The sequence below is a fragment of the Strigops habroptila genome, chromosome 1, assembly GCF_004027225.2.
Source record: "Strigops habroptila isolate Jane chromosome 1, bStrHab1.2.pri, whole genome shotgun sequence".
NCBI classification, from domain to species: domain Eukaryota; kingdom Metazoa; phylum Chordata; class Aves; order Psittaciformes; family Psittacidae; genus Strigops; species Strigops habroptila.
The window spans coordinates 97562488-97581855 of record NC_044277.2 but is presented as its reverse complement, the minus strand read 5'-3'; the positions used below and the strand labels follow the sequence as shown (position 1 = coordinate 97581855).

The window sequence follows — 19368 nt, the reverse complement described above, 5'->3', positions numbered from 1 at the left end:
TAGTTGGCCACCTGTGACATAAATAAAAATATTCCTATTAAGAATGAGCTCAAAAGGAACATGTGTCAGTTTGTGATATGGCATGCTAACTGGAGCTCCAGAAACCACTGTGATAGCACTATTTTCTTTTCCTCCTTGCCAAAGTCCTATCCTGGTTTCCTTCTGCAGATCTGCTGTTAGCTCTGAGACACACATCACTGCAGATAAAGGAACGTGACCCAGCACAGCTGTTCTTATGTTCCTGCTTTTATAACATTTTTAATGGAAACTACGTCTTTGATTTCAACTAATTTCTGACAGGCTCTGGAAGACTAAACTTGAAAGGGAATTTAAGTCCCTTGTGTGCCAACTTCCAAATCTGAGTCTGTCCCCTTGCACCAACATGCAGATTCATCCATTTCTACAATATCAACAGGTATATGTTCATTTCATTTTGAATTTTAACATGTACTCTATTCTGTATTGAAGCCACCATACAATGCCAATAGGTTTTTCATAACAAGATTGTTTCTTTTTGCTGTCCTTCCTCCCATTTCTAACAAGCACCTGGAAATTGTATCTTGATACTATACACTGAGCTTGGGTTTAGAGTTTGAAAAAAATATTGTTATTCACACACAGCAGTTAAAAAAATTTAACTTCATCTTAGACTGCACACAGCTGTTATCTACTATCTTCTGGTAATAACTTGTTGGGTAAAGCAAGTGGCACCATCTAAAACATACTCTAACCTGAAAAAAGTCAACCATATAAAGTTGAGTCTCAAGAAAGTCAGCAACTGAATGGGTATGTACAGAAATAGTTACTCAATCCTAAGGGTGCTGATTTCACAGGAAACCAGAGATACTCAGGATGCTTTCTCTCACCTTACAAAGAAGTGGTTCTCACCCTACACATATCTGCAGAATATCAATGAAAACATTCTGAAGTTTTCAAGTGATACCATGGAATTGTGACTAAAATGGGTGGGAGAGGAAGGGGAGAGTATAACATTCCTGCAGAAATCCAGGATAAAACTCTTCAGTGGGTTGCAATTGAGGTACATAAAAAAACCTAGTGAATCCCTTCCCAGGAGAGCAGTTTTATGTATGAGTTTCTTGCCTGCACTAGTGTTTTCTCAATGTTCATGAACATCTCCACATTTCGATCCATTCGGGATGGATTCTGCAGGTCAAACCTCCGCCTGTTAAGAAAAATTATTCAAAAATTAAATTCAACTCTCCTCCACTCAGTAGTCAAGAATCTTTCACGTTCCACACAAAAAGAAAACAGTGTATCATGGTAGCTATGTAAGAACACTTAAAGCACAATCACAAATATTTTTGCTTCACTCGGCAGCCCTCACAAGCAAGAAAAACCACAATGAACCAAATCAACAAAATGCAACTGATCTGTGAAATGTGTAGGAAAAATGAAGGTTGACATTGTCCAACAAAACCCTGTAGCAGGGTCGTGCATTCCACTACAGTCACAAAGGATAATTAAACAGAAACATAATCAAATGCTCACAATGGATTTCAACAACTAGATGAGAAAATTCATGAACAAGCTCTCACGTTTCTCTTCCTTCTAGTTGCACCCATCCACCAGTCCCAGATTCTAATCCAGGAAAAACACAGCAATTCGTCTGCGTGGTATTTTCTAAACTACTTATCTATTTGAGAACAAGCCACCCCACACCCAGCACACAGGTAGCTAATAATCCATGTAAACACTTTATGATCATCTTTATTGGACTCTGTTACTTTAAAGTTTGCTACTTCATTGACAAAGTAATCAAAATTCTTGAAATAATGCAGATTTAAGTGTCTATCAGAAACAGGGGAGATAACACAAAATCTGATACTTTCTACTGGGAATAAGCAGAAAAGCCCTGCAGAGCCATTCTGCTGTACACACCTGAAACATACAGATGTTCAGAAGTCATGGATGAACCAACTCAAATGAAGAATTTGGGACAATAACAGCACTAATGCCAGTTCCTCACCAAGTTCAGCAACTGCAGGTGTCTGTCCTGGCACTATCACACAGGCCAGGGTGCTGTAGGAGCCTCTGAAACAGATTTGGGGCTGGCCCTTAACAAGTCAGCCTTTTCCAAAGCACTAGGATATGTTTTAAATAATCAGACTGTCGACTCTTAGATGTAAAACACTGTCTGGTGCACTTCTGTACCTTCCAAGTTCTGGAAAAAATTGTTCCCAGAGTCTGAAAATGCTCTTAACTGGAGTGTGGAGCTGGTGCTCAGCAGCCCTGCTGTTGAGCAATACCAGCAGAAGGGATTTCAGCATACAGTAAGTACCCAGTACACTTAACACAGTGAAAAAGCCATGCACGTAACTACCATGCAGTGACTGATATGCTTTTAAGTTAACACCCCAACTTAAAATAGAAGAATTTATTTCAGTGCCCATATCTAATGACAGTTTCTTTTAAACACATGCTTGTTTCCAGTAACACATCAAATCAATTTTTAAAGTGTATAAATATGCAATGAAGGTAAACCAAAGCAAGATTGATTTTTATCACAAAACCCATTACCACAGAAGGATGGCATCACATCATTGTAACACTACTCAGTTAAACAAAGACACTTCAGGTGGGACCACCATGTTCTTCTTCACTTGAGGGTCTAGCATTTTCAGAAAGCAGCTGCTCACACAGGTGGCACCGTGTAAGTACGCTGTCATGTTGGGCAGCACTAGAAATACTCACTATTAGTGAATGACAGCTTCTATGCTAAAACAGAATTACAGGCTCTTCCCTTCATACTAAGGGCACAACAGACAAGTTGGAAAATAATATCCTGGTATCTTTCAATTTTAAAATAAATTTATGACCTCTTTAAATAGAGTTGTGCATGCTGAAAAGTTTACATTGACTTCTAGAAGTAAGGCCAGTCATCAAGAAGTCAGCCGGTTCACTGCACAACGCAATTTAATGAGGTATTTTACACATATAATACACAGGATTTTAAGAGCCAAAAATCAAGCCACTTTTCCAGAATTTAGCCATTGACTTTAGCTTCATAGTCTGTATTCAAGACATAGGCTCGTCAAATGTTCCAAGGAAGGAAGATAAATGCTCAATAAACACAAACTAACCTAGACACTTAATAAAGACTTCAGTCCTTATGAAACAAAGACACTTAAGACATGGAAGTCTGACCAAAATTCTTACATTTGGTTGCCTAAAATCTGCATTATGTATTCAGTTAATGCTATACATGTCCCCAAATTCCTGCCTGCTTTTGAAACCCATACTTTAAGAGAAGCATGCCAATATACTAAGAAACTTCACTTTTTTTTTTAGTTGCCCATTTAGATAAAATAGCAGCACTAATTCTTCCTATCCTTAGTTTAACTGATACCCTCTGACAGGTTTTAGCAAACAACTACTTGAATTGCGGTGATAGACAAGGTATGTCCAGCTGCACTGGGTAAGTGCATTTTTCAGACATACCTATTATGACGAGGAAAGGTACTTCTCCTATAAGACAGATCATTCACAAACAGGTTAAGCAAGAGCGACAATGCATACCATTAAAAAAAAAAAAAAAAAAAAAATCATATTTCAGGCAAAACACCACATATTATTTGGTTGAGTCAGTGAAGGATACATTCCAAGCTCTAAGTCTGATCCTCAGAGTTAAATTCAAGTATTACTTCCCTCTACATCCCACATGCACAAACACAAGACACTACCCACACTAGTTTTGAGGAATTGGCAAGAGAGTGAGAAGAGAGGAGGCAACCACATAGGAGTTTTGCTGACAAATTTCAACAACTGAAAACTAAATCTGTTGGAAAAGAAAAAGAAAAAAAAAAAGTTTAAATATTCATAAAGTAGGAGCCATTTAACTCCTTTATCTTAAGGCAAAGAGGTAGCAAGACACACATGAAAGATATGCCACACAGAACACTACAAACCTGCATCATGGCCTAGGTGTTGGCAATACTGGAGTAAGAAAAAGTCTGAGAGCAGCTTACTCATACCAGCTTTCTGATATATCCACCTCATATCCATTTAGCTGACACAAGTATAAACAACTCCTAAAAACAACCAACCACTTCATTTTTGCCTTTTAATTTGTTCTTGTAACACACAGAGTCAATTCCAGGAATGCTGTTAGAGGTCTGCGCAGCATCAGATCAGAAACTATTTAAATTTATGTACAAGAACAATCTCTGTTTACTTTTATTTATCGACTTTTCATCCTCACATTTTTTCCAGTGTTCTCTAATATAGTAATTTATGCTACTGCTGTCTTGGAAAGAGGATTATAACTTAGAAACACACAGGTCAAAACATTACTGGGACGCCACATAAATAGTTTTAATGCTGGTGTCCATCGCTACGTGGGCAGTATTTCTAACAACTTACACTCTCCATGTATGGATGCTGATAAGCAATGGAAAACTTAGGATTTATCAGCGTCTACGCAATGCTTCATATTTTCCCAATTATAACTAAACTCTACACTCAATCCAGTAACAAAGACTCACATCTTTTAGATGGCAGTGATTCCATGATACTGGTTAATTTGGCGAGTCCAGCCAAGAAAAAAGAGTGAAGCTTATAATTAACTCCCAACCTACAGGCTGAAAACCTTAAACTTGGACAATTTATCTTTAAACTTAGAAGTGTGTGTGGGTGTCTTAAAACAGCTACCATCAGCAAAACAAGAAAAAAAATTCCTCTTCCCATCTCCAACTCCCTTGCCTACCCAGTTCTCCAGAAAGTATTAAACTTTAAGTAGTTTGCATAGGCATTTCATGTGTTTAATTCATGCAAAAGGTGTATAAATCAAAAATAAAAACTTACCAGCCCTGTTCATTCTTGTATTTGTAAGCAGCACCAAGAATGTGGCATAATGTACCTCCAGCTTTGAAATCCATGAAACATTTTGCCTAGAACCCAAAAGAAAAGTGAAAACATAGTGACATTGACTTTGAAGTAACTATTTCAAACAAATACATAATTGTTAGCTGAGTTTTAGGCATCTAACTTATCAAACGCATAGTTTTAATTTTCAGATTAATCCCATCTGGAGTCTTACATTCTCCTTTAAGAATGTTTTGAGAAGATTAAATGCATTTGGTTTAAGTAGAATTCTTCATGTTGGCAAGGAGAACCTGACCTATCTGAAAGCTCTAAGTCCTTTCTTACACAAGTAGCTTGCATAAAATTCCTTGGATAGCTGTAAAACAGAAATCCAAACTACTCTTTGAACATGCATTTCACAGTAAATTAAACCTAAAAATCAGAGCTGCCAGTTAAGAAGCTCCTCATGTGTATTAAGCAAACCAAACCCAATCATTAGCAATGAACATCTAAAACAAAGCTCCACAGTCACTATGGCTCCTAAAGCTCTCCCTTCCCATCCCACCTCCTCCACCAGAACAAAAAGTAGTTTGTGAAGATCTGAGAAGGTCACCATGCAGATCTGCCCTAAAATACTAAATCCAATTCACTTCTTCACTACCAATTTTAGCAGAGTACAGCTGAGTCACATATTCATCAGGTTCTCTGAATTCAAGAACTGCAATTCAAACAGGAGCACGAGGAGACCAAAAAGCTGTATCAAGTCCTTTTTCTAAAGGTTACTAAAGAAGCAGGACTGCTTCCTACACAGAAAGGAACAGTTCTCTGATAAATTTTAATTTAGAATTATCTTTGCTGTTTTACAATATGTCTCGTCAGGATGTTTGTATGTGCTTGGGAAAAGTAAGCCACTGTCAGAGTCATCTTCAAAATTGATGACAACTGGACAGCACAGCTGAAGCCAGGACCAGAGAAAGGCAACACCAGGATCTATTTTAATCACAATTTGCAGAGTACTGACAGGTATGAGGTTCACCTTATCAGGCTTGGAACAGAAAGAAGAAAAACATGCAACAGCATTGATAAACTAACCATGGATAAAGAAGGCAACACATGAGGTGATAACAGAACAAATAAAAACATCAGTTTCTGTCCACCAGGCCTTCTCTTTACAGTAACAGATTGTCTTCCAATACGACTAGTAAATCAATTTGACTAAACCACAAAAAAGTTATTTTTTTAATTTTTTAAAGTTTTAGTAAGATGTAAAAATTCCTTTACAAACATGTATTCAAGTGAGACTACTCTGTAACACTTCTTTCTATTGACAGCAGCACCAAGCTGCTTTTAGCAACTTTTATATAGGATCAGGAGGACTTTAAATATACCACAAAGATGCTCTAAGGGCTGAGGCACCTCTCTTATGGAGACAGGCTGAGAGAGCTGGGCTTGTTCAGCCTGGAGAAGAGAAGGCTCCGGGGAGATCTTAGAACAGCTTCCAGTGCAGGGGTTTTGGAACTAGATGGTCTTTAAGATCCCTTCCAACCCAGACCATTCTAGGATTCTATGAAGCCTGTATCCCCTGGCACAGATGAGGAAGGACCCATCTACAGAAGCTCAGTCCCACATTTTCCAACCCCACCAGAAGCGCACAATGGCCACGTGAAGGGGTGCTCTGGGGCTGAGCCCTTCTGATGTTGCTCCATTCAGTGCAAGATGCCCAACTATTTACTGGAATAGCAAATTAAACCCATCTTTCCATGTGCATACTAAGCATATAGACCAAGATCAGCCTATATTGCATTTCTCAGTAAAAATAAATGCGTACAAGTCACAAAACAGAATCTGAGGAGGTGTTTAATGACTGTCTCCAGTTACCAGCAGCTTTCTGCAGGCTGCTTTCTTCTGGAACTAGAGAAAGCACAAAGTTGGAGACACCACACAGACAAGAGCCTTCCTAGCAGTTTTTCTACATTAGGAATGTTTCTGACCTTGCTTCTTAGTTTTTAGGCCAGAACAGGTCATTTTCTTTACAGAAAGTATTTTATATTACACCTCAGGAGTATTTGCTAACACAGAATAAACACCAAATTACAGTCTTACCATTGCTAACAAGCATTTTAAACTCAATCTGCAGCCAGGCAGCTAAAATGCTAGCATGGGATCTAAACGAAACATTGCCTTCCTTGGCTAATGGAAAGCAAAGCAGTTCTGTGTGATACCAAATCCACCAGTGTCCAAGAACAACATAAAAAAGATCCTTCATAAGCATTCAACGAGAACAGAACTGCTCCTGGTCCACCATCTGCTTAGAGCCCTACTGTGCACAGAAAATAATAAAGAGAGCTCAGAGCTGCTGTACGAGTACTTGCCAGTTTATGGGCTGTGTGCATTTCAGTGCTGTTCTTAGCAAACTGAAGTCCTCTACGGATGGAGAAGTCTCTAATCAGAAGCTTGAACTAAACCAAAATGTTTTAACACAATGAATGATTTTACTGCCATAAGTCTTGGCTCTGAGAATAGAAGCTTTGGTTTACAAACACATAAGCAAACGCTAGCTGCTCTAAAAAGAAAACCAAAATCTCAACATGAAGCCAGGAGACCCATTGACAGCACTAGTATGCAAGTCACTGTTACTTATCTTCAGCTGTCCAACATACATATGGTTATCCAGAATTGACCTTTCCCTTTTTGCTGACGTGCCAGACATTTCACACAACTGAATTAAATGACCACAGCAAAACCCGCCTGTATTTTGGGAAACAGTCTAACCCACTGTTGTACTCAACATGCCCTACTTCAAAAGTTCAGGGGCTGCTGCTGTTGCATCGCCTTCATCAAGCTGCCCATTAGCAGCTCACAGTGAATCTTTCAGTGACATGGCCCCACCTTGCTGCATTCCCAGGGCAATTCTGGCAGGTCCCGCAGCCTGGCACAGGGCTCAGTGATCCCTGGCAGCACGAGAAACTGAAGCCACTCTGGCAAGTCAGGATTTTACAACCACACCCAGGAAGTTCAGCCAAAACTTAAGCATGAAAACGAGAATACACATCTCTTAAGACATAAGTAACTTTTTCAAAGCATCAGCAGACTCTGGCAAGACCCTCTCATTAAACTGTGGTCGTTGGTACTAGCATAAAAGGAAATCGCTTTTAACAATTAGACAAAACCTGTTTCATGGAAGAGATGCAGCTGTCAATAAACCAGATTCCCTTCACATTTGTGCCCAAAACCATAGAACCGAGGAACAATTTTATGTTTTTCTGTCGTAAGAGTTAATATCTTACTATAACCTTTATTTGAAACATGCAAAACTGCCTTTAAGATTACTCAGCTTTTTCTTTTTTGAGCATCATTAAGGTTAGACAATAAGTGTTTAAATGCGATAATAAGACATGCACAGAAGTCAAGTTGCAACAGTCCTTCGTTTAATCTGTATCCATTCATAAACCCTGTGCTTTACGGAATCCTTGCCAAGAGGAGGAGCTTAAACACAGAATTAACAACCCTCTCTCAAATGCAAGGTCTATTGCATCCACTCAAGGCACCAAGTAAGATGTTTGAACTTTAGTTCAAGAGGTTATTTAATCTTTTGTAGCTTGATTCAGTTTCTTTTCAGTGGAAGCCTGCAATAGCTTTTCAATTACTTTTGGAGGTTAACAATGTCACTTAAGACATCCCTTCACCCTACCTCTCTTCCCCAGACAAAATGCTGTAAAACTGAAGCATGCAGCATGTCTTCAAAGTGATATGATAGAATAACAGAGCCTCCTTCGCAGCTTGAACCAGCCTCTTGAATTACATGTCTAAAAAAATGAACGCTAACCTCATCTTGAGAGTACATACTGCATTTTCTCCTAAAAACAACACAAAGGAAGACGTCCTGATGAGTTGTCTTCTGTCGGAAGTAACTGAGAGCAGAGAGTTCCAACTGCTGTAAACTTAAGCTGAGCAAATTTGATCAGATTAGACCTTCGAAACAGCAAGAATAGTTAAACACAGGAACAACATATTTACAATGCCACTGAAATCTTTATTACCCACTTTTAAGATAAGACAAATTGATTTAACACTTGAGAGCACTCAAATGGTTTATCTACTTGTTGAACACAGGCACAGTTTTATGGTCTACACTGCCATACCAAAATAAAGCACCACAATGTTCACCTCTGTCCCTAAAGCTTTTCATTACCACTGAGGTATCCAGTAAGCAGAAAAGAAGAGATGATGAGCTACATTTTAACAGCATCTCATGGTGCTTCTGTATGCATTCCTAAGCACCGAGAGATTCACCCTGTAAGTTTGAAAACCCCTCTTCTGAAGAACACACACATGAATTCACACTCCTCACAGAAGAACTTATATAAGCAAAACATCTGGGGAAAAAAACCTCACCATAAAATAATAAAATACACTATTCTGTAAGTGATGGACCAAAGAAGATACAAGTATTTTCAACAGGTCTCAGAACAACTTCAGTTTATTATATTGTTATCAGTTACAAGTGTTTCCAACTTAGTATGTATATCTGAACAGAACCCTAGATTCCCAGTAAGCATTCTGTGGCCAAGATAAGCAAAGACCTTCCTGCTGATGTCTGCAACACTTACACACACATTTATGACAGTTGTCTTGGCCCACAAAACCTACCCTGAATCAGCCAGCTGGGTGCTTGACACTGTGCTGCAGTCCTTGCCCTTCACAACTGAAATCCCTTTGTTACTTTGTCCTTACTGTTTGCTGCATCTCTCTTCCCTCTATAAGTTGTTTACACTTCACGCTCAAGTGGACAAGATTCTTTTGGTGGTTGGCACAGTTCCAAGCGCAATGGGACTGATCTTTGACCACCATCACTGGGGTACCACTGGTAACGATGCACCAAGTTTGATTTTTAAATAGACAACCCTTAAAAATGCTAATATTGTTTCTGCATACCAATATCCTGAGTGACAGGAAAACTGTCCCAGACTAATTAGGTAACAATGTGCTACTAAAGAACATGGTAAAGGCATTTCTCTGTGTTTCAGTTTGAAGTTTAGTCAACAGAAATGCCCAATGAAAACTTGTCTGCTTTGGGAAGTGCATATTATTCAGTCAGTCTACAATGCATCAGTCCAAACAGATTTTACTTAAAATTTACAAGCTTACGTTTAGCAGAAATTAAAACATTTCCACAAGCATTCAGGAAATCATTTCCAAATGTAAGGAAAATCAGCTGGTTTACACTGAAAAATCTGCTTTTAAGGAGCGTGATATTTCATCCCTTCCAGAGGATGCATCAACCAAAGCCTCAGACAAAGCACTGATCTTGCCATCGCCTGGAAGCACGCAGCAGCCTTGATACAGGAGGAAGAACAAAACATGCTGTGGTGACAGCAGTGGGTTAACCCCAATACTCACAGGAAGCTTTGTGAAGGCAGGATTGGTGACATGTTTTCCAAAGGCATCTTCCTGGAATTGTAGCAGCTGCACCACCAGCCCAGCCAGTGTTTTATTGGTAGGAGCATCTGCTTGAACATACTGAAAGACAAAAAACCCCACACTTACTTAGGATAGAGGATAATAAAACATGAAGTCTGGTTTACTAATTCTCCAGATTTTACTGGTTGCACAGCACAGTTTTAAGATTTGAGGATCACTGCATGGCTGGGAAGTGGGTGTGCATACACAGAAGGAGTAGCAAACACATTTTTCAAGCTTTAGTCTTAAAATATAGCACTTATCTGTGAATCATCATCAGTTCACCACAGCCCGAGGTGTTTTACAGGTAGAGATTAACTACTTCAATCTGATTTGTAGTTCCTAATACAGAAACAGACTAATTCTGGCCCACACATACACAAAGTTTTCTACAGCAACTTTACAAGCTCCTTCTGTAATCAACTACTACATTAATCCTTAAAGCATCCATTTGGTACTATATAGCATGTCACGTACAAAGAAAAAAAACCATCTGGATAACTGCATTTGCAATGCTTTGCGACAACCCAAGCGCTTCCCAAGGTTATACTTCTAACGAAACACATATATATAAAAAGGGAAATCACAGCATGGAACATAAAAAAACCAGTCCAGGGCTGCTGAGTTTTGCTTACGCCTAATATAACCGTATTCACTTAGTGCACTCTCCTGTAATCTCCTCACCATGCCATAAGACTTCCAAGAGTAGAAGAAACATTACTTGCTCACCTAGAATATGGAATAATATCAGCTACCTCAGTCGTTTAGCTGGGTAACACCCTGAGCCGTAAGACTTTGGATCTTCCCTCAAATCAGATTCTTTTAAACCCCCCTAATATTTATTTTTTTTTTTTGAGAGGCAGAACCTTCACAAGTTTAAAGCAGTGGTCTTAAATAGCAGTCAGATCTAACCAAGCTTTCCAAAGCACCATCTACACAGCCAAAGGTATTACAAAGACACTTTTCCATTAGAATTTGATGATATCTGACTACGTCAAGATGCAAGTTCCTTCAGCACTTGTTAAGAGACAGATAGTAGAGAAATTAAATCTCTACAACTCACAGGATACAAACACCTTTAAGGCTCTTCAGGTGTCCTGCCCTGTGCACAAAACCTAACCTAGAAATATGAGCCCACGAAGAACAAAAGGTTTACTTTCCAAAGCTGCATTTTTTTTTTAGCCCTCTTCCCTCTCCTAGGGGGGAAAAGCAGGCAATTGTGGCAATTTCATCCAATTAATAACTCTTATCAATTCTCGCCAGCTACCACAGAGATATGAAGCAGCAGTAACAGTCTTTATTGCTGTTAGAATTCAGTTAAGACAAAGACTTTTACTCCTAGGCTTTTAAAAAACTTCTAGACCTCATACTCCCCCCAGCTAGCAACTACTCTCTCTATAACTTTTGGACTAGAAGCTCTGGGTGCTGCAGCTGAATTCACCAGAGCAGTTTAGGCCATCTTGTGTTAGAATTATCAATTTTAGACAGGATGGGCAAAATGGAGCATGTGACTCACTCAGATGCTCCCATTAATCCAGCAGCTCCCCCAAACAAATCCCTCCCGGACTCTGCATTAACTCACCAGGTGCTGCAGCTCAGCAGGAAGGTGCCGTTCTCTGCCTTTGTTACAAGCGCTAAAGTTCTCCAGCAGGGAGGCACAGAATCATACTTAAACCCCGTCACTAACTTGGCCAGAACCCTTTTTATCACTGTCCTAAGGGTTGCTAAACTAAGAAGGATGATTACCAAAGTGCATATGCTGCTGTGTATTTTTATATCTGTTAATACAAGTTTTATCTCATGTTAGGTTTTTGTATAGTTTAAAAATAAGCAGCTATCACACTCAGGATGTGCACACATGTAGTAAATCTCCCACTATTTTGCACATTCAGCCTCTGCACCACCACTACCTTATGCAAGGCTGAATAAAACTCTGAGCTTTTAGCTCGGTTATGCCATTTAGAATGCACTCAAAACTAAATTAAAAGGTGCAGGCAGAACAATTCTCTGCCAAACTACAGATTTAGGATTTGCACAAATGTGAAAACAAAAGCATAGCAGACCAAGTGCCAGACTTCATATTAAATAATCCTATTTCTATTACCGAGACAGCTTTGGTCTTGAACACATTCACATGCCATACCTGTTACACATGCTCCAAAAGCAAAACCACTGGTTCCCACTTAAGCCCAGCTATTTATGACTGTCTACTCACCTCACTGTAATGCTTTCTCTAAATACGTATCTAGATATAATTTTTTTTTTAGCCCAGTAAAACAGTACATTGCAGTAGTAAACCCTTAGTTTTGCATGGGAGGCACACTCCACGAGATAAAAAAAGATGGAAAATTGCTTTTGCATATCTTCTCTGAAGCTACAGTCTTTATTCTGGCAATAATCAATAGAGGAAAAACCTTCATAACCATTGTAACTCATTTAATGGGGGAAAAAACTATGTATTGCCACATTTGCCTTTACTTGTACAGGTTAAAAGCCTTAAAGCTTTTCCCACTAAATTTAACACAATATCTTAATAAAGTACCAGAAACATGCATAAAATACAACAAGAGAGCAAGCATTGATGGCTCTCACTAACAGCAAAACAGAAGTATAAAGCAATTCTGTACTTATGGCCATCATGTCAAACAAAACCCCACTGACCAATCCAAACCCTTGGAATTTCACTAATCCACCTCTCAGCCCACACAGTGTACTTAAACCCACAGCTTCTTTAGGGCATGGAGAACAGAACTGCCTTGAGCACAACTCTCTAGTTAAGGTTCTCTCAGCTCCCAGCTTGAGGATCCAATAAACCATGGGAAGGCTATTCATAACAAAGATAACCGGAGAAGGACCTTACTCTTCACACAAACAAAGCCAGCAAAAGCAGAAAATGAAAATCAGTAAGGAAATAGTCAAGGTTTAGGGTTTTCTAGTAGGGTTTCTTTGTCACTTGTGAACAAACCTGCTCTAAATACGTGGTGACTTTGCACACCCAGCACTGCAACCTCAGTTAAAAGAAAAAGAATTCAGAAGAGGTGGTAATCTTCTATTGACTTACTGTATTGTTTTTTTCCCCCCAAGTGTTTTCCTCTAGGATAAAACACCAACCATTTACATGAGAATATACCTTGGAAAGTGTATTCTTAGACATGTGAAATTTTTCAGGCACTTATTCCTGTGCCTGCAGACCCTGTTTTTACCTCTTGCAGGAGGCACTGGCTGCTGGAAGCTATCAGAAAGGAAGAAAATACAAGGAACCCGATTCTCTATTTTGCACTGCCACTACCTTGCAAGTTTTTTTTACATGAAACTCAATTGTTTTGCCTGAGGTTCCCCCTAAACAATAAAGGAAAAGAATACCTTCAAAAGGAAACATGGAAGACTCCTCTCAATCACTGCACACTAACCAGCGATACAGATGGATCTCTAAAGCAGCAAAATTGGCAAGATCATTTCCTAACCGACAAGCAATGGCTATCAGAGGACTGAAGTCACAACATACCCATGAATATTCCACTACTCTCCACAGCAGACAGAAGCAGAGGATGATTCTGCAGCAAATAAAGGTTTTTAAACAGCAAATCCCAGAAGACAAAACAATGCCCTGTTCCTAGACACACAGCTTTGACATAAGAGGATTTTGTTCAAGGGCTGAAATACCAAAGCCCCCTTGACACAGCAAAGGTTTTTCTAACATTTCCACACCAACTAGATATACAACACCTCCCACATATCCTTAAGCAGAAAACATGTATGGCCAGAAGTCTTTTGGCATAACTCAAATAATTCAAGAATAGGGTGTAACCCACAGCAGAGGTAATCACTTCCCTTCACCAGCAACACTTGCCATCACAGCTGCACTGGAAAGCCTTTGTCACAGACTTGAGGGATGGATTCATATCCCTGGTTTTGGTATGGTGACTGACCTCAAATAACCACATTACAGCTCTGCATTGTGGCCCTGATGCACAAAATCCTTTCTTTCCCCCAAAACAAAGAACATTTCAGCTCAGATTGCTAAATAACAGGGAAAAGAAAACCAACATTAAAATACTTTGATTTAGGTTCTAACTCTTGTTCCTTTTTTTAAAAGCAAGAACACAAAAGAGCTGCAGACACAGAGAAAATCCTCCCTCAGACTAAATCCAAGTCAGTCATTGAAGGAATACTTGATAACGTTGCTACCAACATGAGAAGTCAGAGGCAGCTGAAAGATAACTACAAATCCTCTCAATTCAGCTCCCGGCTGGCAGTGAACAAGCAGGTGGTCTCCAAACAGACATCTCCGGCTGTAATGACTGCCATTTCATAACAGCTGCCAAGAAGCAGCTCGTCCCTCCTTGCTGTCAGGCTGAGGCTTATTAATAGATGGGCATAAAGGGATCCCACACCACCACCCATTGTTATGGCCCTGTGGTAAAACAGACATGGTCCACCAGCATCACTCCAAAGCCGTACAACAGCACCATGCTCCATTAATGCAGGCAGAAAACTTATTCTACACTTGCTACTACTGAAAGTGGGTCCCTGATACTCAACAAAGCATCCAGACCTCCAAGCAATGATACCTCCTCATAGACTCTACGGTTTAGCATCTACATGGACAGCCCATGCCGTTGTTTCCTTAAAAAAAAAACACAAACCAAAACACTCTCCTCCTTGGCCCCCAAAAGATCAGTTTTCCAACCTTCTCTCTCAGAGGGCACAGATTTCAGAGCCACTGAGCAGCTGAAGCTCCCACAGGCCAATATATTGAACAGGACGTGATGAACGCACTGGGAATAGTCTGTAGGGCCTACAGCTGGAAAGAAGGCTAGTTTCTGCGTCCTTCATAATATATATGCAAAAACAACCCTCAAGCTATCTTAGGAAGATATTTTAAATACAAGAAATAACTCTGATTTATGACAAGCTATTTTAATACAAGCAATTTGTTGCTTAATATCGAGAGAACTACCTAAATAACTCATATTATTAGAGATCACTGAGCATTAATACAATAAAAAGTGAACCGTCCAGTTTACTTTTGAACTCTAGATTTCTACTTATAGTGGACGCCTCGATGTCACCAGCGTTAGCCTACCCAAATGCAATGAAAGCCTGTCAGATATAATGGAGACCTTAGAGCAGCCTTCCAGTACCTAAAACGGCTGACAAGAAAACTGGAGAGGAGCTTTCAACAAGGGCCTATAGGGACAGGACAAGGGGGAATGGCTTTAAACCAACGGAGGGGAGATTTGGATGAGATCTGAGGCAGAAGTTCTTCCCTGTGAGTGTGGTGAGGCCCTGGCACAGGTTGCCCAGAGAAGCTGTGGCTGCCCCATCCCTGGCAGTGTTCAAGGCCAGGTTGGACGGGGCTTGGAGCAACCTGCTCTAGTGGAAAGTGTCCCTGCCCATGGGGCAGGGGATTGGAACTGGATGAGCTTTAAGGTCCCTTCCAATCCAAACTATTCCCAAACCATTTGAGGATTCTCCAAATCCTCCAGGCCTTGAAAACCACAGCACACACCCATTTCCAGCTCTCAGGGAAGAAAGGCTCAAACACCACTACCGCAGTCCAATTCCAGGGAGGAAGCACGGGACCTCCTGCGACCCTCAGTTCCGAGAAACAGAGCAAAATGACTTCCATACGTCACACACACACAAAACCAGGGAGCAGGAAGAAGTTCCGAATAAGCTTTTTTCCCCTCAGTGAGAGTTTTTTGACATTCACTACAAGTCTCCCATGCTACTATTTAAACCTCTCACTTTTTTAGTTACGCTCTAGAGACATGGTGAACTCTCAGATATTGGAAGATTTGATCCTGACACAAGGATAAGATTTGTAGTTGCAAATCTCTTAACTCTCTCCTTGCCCATCGCAACTTCCGGATCCTCAACCAGGCTTGCTGCTACTCTCTGGATTCTCTGACTGGTCCCCAATGTCCCCAGAGCTGGACACAACACCTACTATAGCTGACTGCTTCCCCACTGCCGAGACACACATGTGTCCATTTTTAAGAGTATAAACTTGCCAAAGGCAGCTACAATCACCATGTACCTTTCTGAAAACAGTCATACACCTACAGTGAGATAAAAATAGATGCCAGATGAACTAGAGTCCATTTGCTGTACATCAAAAAGGAGTTAACATTTCCATTTAGTGTCAGCTTCCTTGTTTCCCAAAACAAATTCTTTTTTTTTTTTTTTAAGGATTTTACACAGCAGTATTTTGAAATTCATCAGCCTAGTAAAGATTTCTTCTTAGCCCAACTCTAATTACCTTCTCGAGTTTCATAAATAGAATCATCTAATCTTTATAACCAGTAATACTGTATAAACCAATTATAATAATGGAGTTTTTCTTTGGCATACAAAATGAAAGTCCCCACCCCTGAACTATATAGATAAAAGGCCTTGCCAGGCCAGCAAGGCAAGAACCAGCTTGTCTAGATAGTTTTCATTCATAACAGCAAGGCACAATAACCGTTAAAGCTTTTAATAAGATGACTTGCCCTTCTGCAACATGGTAGGTGCCCGTTCAAAGTTATTTCAAAAGTTTATTGAGTTCTTGCTGGTGTTCAGTTATGAAAACGGAATGAAAGAACACGCCTCCTTGGTAGTCTAGAAGCAGCAGAGAAGCACAACCAAAACAAAGTCAAACGAAATGTGTATTTTCAGGTTACAATTCCCTTATCAACATAAATAGCGCAAAAGCTGCTCGCTCAAACGACGGCAATACGTGGCTGTGGTGGAACAAGTGAAGTGGAAGGACCGGTAAAACACACCCCTGAACGTGTTCCGGTTTTTAACCCAGCTCAGGTACCAGTTTTGGAGCACAGCCACACAACTAACCCAACCAACAGCACCGTGAGCAAGCAAGCTTCTCTGTGGGTGACTGACAGTAGAGCAGCCAAAGAACAGAGGATGGACTGCTAATCTCCGGCAGATAGAGAGGCTAAGGTGCCTTTAGTTGTGCAGCATCTCTCCTTGACGCGGCTCTGCCCCAGCTAATCCTCATCCTAGGATGGCTACAAAGCTGTCTAGGCAGAGATCTGTCTTCTGGAACATTCACCTCGGGTAATTTTTCAAGGCTCAGCTCTTGAAACTTAAAAACTCATCACACAAGGAAAACACTTGAAAAGAAAGTGAAGAAACAGAGCGCACAGCCAACCATATGAAAGAGGAAGAGGACTACAAGGGCGATACACAGCGAGTAGTGACACTACCACAAAGTGAACTTGCTGTAAGCACAGCCAACACGCGTGGAGCTGCTAACGCCACCAGATGCAGGGAAACGCCGTTCTCAACAGCACGAACGACTTTTTTTCGTTTATTTCCGTCCTCCCCTTTGTTAAACCCACCGACACTTCAAGGGTGCGGTTTAAGTGAAACCGTGCAAAACCCTGGCGCGCGCGAGCGGGGACTTGCCCGCACAAGAAAGTTACCGTCGCGACTCGCCTCGGTGTAAACACGGACGCGAGGCACCGGCCTCGGCCCGCCTGTGCCCACCACAGGCTGTCCCGGAGCCGCCGCCCGGGCCTGGACACCCCGCACTAGCATGGCCCCGGATCCTCCCGGCGGCGCTGCGGGGCCGAGCGCGGCGGTGAGGCCGCGACTGACAAAGGCCGGTGGCGGTACCGGGCCTCCCCCCACCCGGCCCCCGCGGGAAGGGACTGCTGAACCGCCGGTTCCCCCCCGCGGCGGGAACTCCCCTCGCTCCCCGACCGGGCAAATCCCCACGCCTCCACCGGGCCGCACCTTCTTGTAGTGCTTCCCCAGCCAGACACGGACTGAGTCGAGCTGGGACACGGTCTCCGGGCTCTCCCAGAACTTCCCCGTGGGGCCGCCGTCCTTCCGCCGCGCCACCGACAGCGCCGCCAACGCGGGGCCTCCGCTCACCGCCACAGCGGCCGCCGCCGCTGCCCCGGGCCCAGTCCCTCCGCCCGCCGCTACCGCCGCTGCCATTGTTACCCTCGCCGAGCGCCGCCACCGCGGCCCTGCACCTCCCACCCGCCTCACGCCGCGCATGCGTTGAGCGCCGTTCGCTCCGCCCCTTCAGGCATGCTCGGGTACCCGCTCCCCCCGCCCCCTCCCGCCGCCGCGCACCGGCCCGGTGCGGTGCGCTCCGTTCCCCCCGGTGCACCCCGCCACAACCCGCGGCGGCGCCAGGCCTCCGCACCCCGCCGCCCTCAGCTCCTCTGCCCCGCCGCCCCTCCCCCACGCGGCACCGCCGCCATCTTGGCGCATGCGCGGGCGGCCCTTGTGCGAAGTGAAAGGGAGCTACGCCCCCCTCCCCGCGGCCGCCTCTTGCGCATGCGCGGACGCGCTCCCTCCGGCGCTGCTCTCACCTGCTCCGATCGGCGTCGGCGCATGCGCGCTAGGTGCCGCGCAGCGGGCGTTAGCCGGTGCTCCCCTCAGCGCTGAGGCGGGCTCCCGGTGTGCGCCGGCCCCGAAGACGCGTTGTCAGCGCCCTCGATACCGGCTGAGGCGCGCTCCCGGTGTGCTGAGAATCCAAAAAAGGGCCGTCAGCGCCCTGGCCACCGGCTAGACACCATCTCACCCTGGCTGGTCATGGCAGCCAGGGCCATCCACAACAAGTTCACCTTGTGGTAATTTTTCAAACCCTCCGCCTTCCTGCTTCACAAGCAGCGCACTGATGAGAGTTTGGGTGCTGGTTACCTCTGCTGCTTCCTCCGTAGTTCAGCCTTCACTACCTTCACACAGGAGCAGGCTGAGGTAGGCAGCTCCTGGTGGCTGTGGGCTGTGGATACTGCAGATCTCATAGAATCCCAGGTTGGAAGGGACCTCAAGGATCATCTGGTCCAACCCTTCTAGGCAAATCATGACCCAGACAAGATGGCCCAGCACCCTGTCCAGCCCAGTCTTAACTATGTCCAATGTTGGGGAATCACCACTTCCCTAGAGAGATACTATTGCAGTGGCTGATTGTTCCCATGGTGAAAATTTTTCTTCTTGTCCAACCAAAATCTCCCCAGGAGTAACTTGTGCCCATCACCCCTCATCTTTTCCATGTGATTCCTTGTAAAAAGGAAGTCCCTATCTTCTTTGTAGCTACCCTTTAAATACTGAGACAAGATCTGA

General features: G+C 42.6%; 1 protein-coding gene across 2 annotated transcripts in view; it reads right to left on the bottom strand.

The window, feature by feature from the left end:
* SMARCC1 (SWI/SNF related, matrix associated, actin dependent regulator of chromatin subfamily c member 1) overlaps positions 1 to 18312 on the bottom strand; it is an 85610-nt gene extending 67298 nt beyond the window's left edge. Inside the window, exons 1-5 of one of the 2 annotated variants that reach the window (XM_030492924.1) lie at positions 18025 to 18312; positions 10222 to 10341; positions 4822 to 4907; positions 3460 to 3486; positions 1102 to 1183 (exon numbers count right to left, since the gene is read on the bottom strand). In XM_030492924.1, the coding sequence (XP_030348784.1) occupies positions 1102 to 1183; positions 3460 to 3486; positions 4822 to 4907; positions 10222 to 10341; positions 18025 to 18294 (585 nt within the window). In that variant the 5' untranslated portion in view covers positions 18295 to 18312. The remainder of the gene's footprint in view (positions 1 to 1101; positions 1184 to 3459; positions 3487 to 4821; positions 4908 to 10221; positions 10342 to 18024) is intronic. The other variant, XM_030492932.1, reaches the window with a different exon arrangement.
* Between the last annotated feature and the right edge of the window lie 1056 nt (positions 18313 to 19368).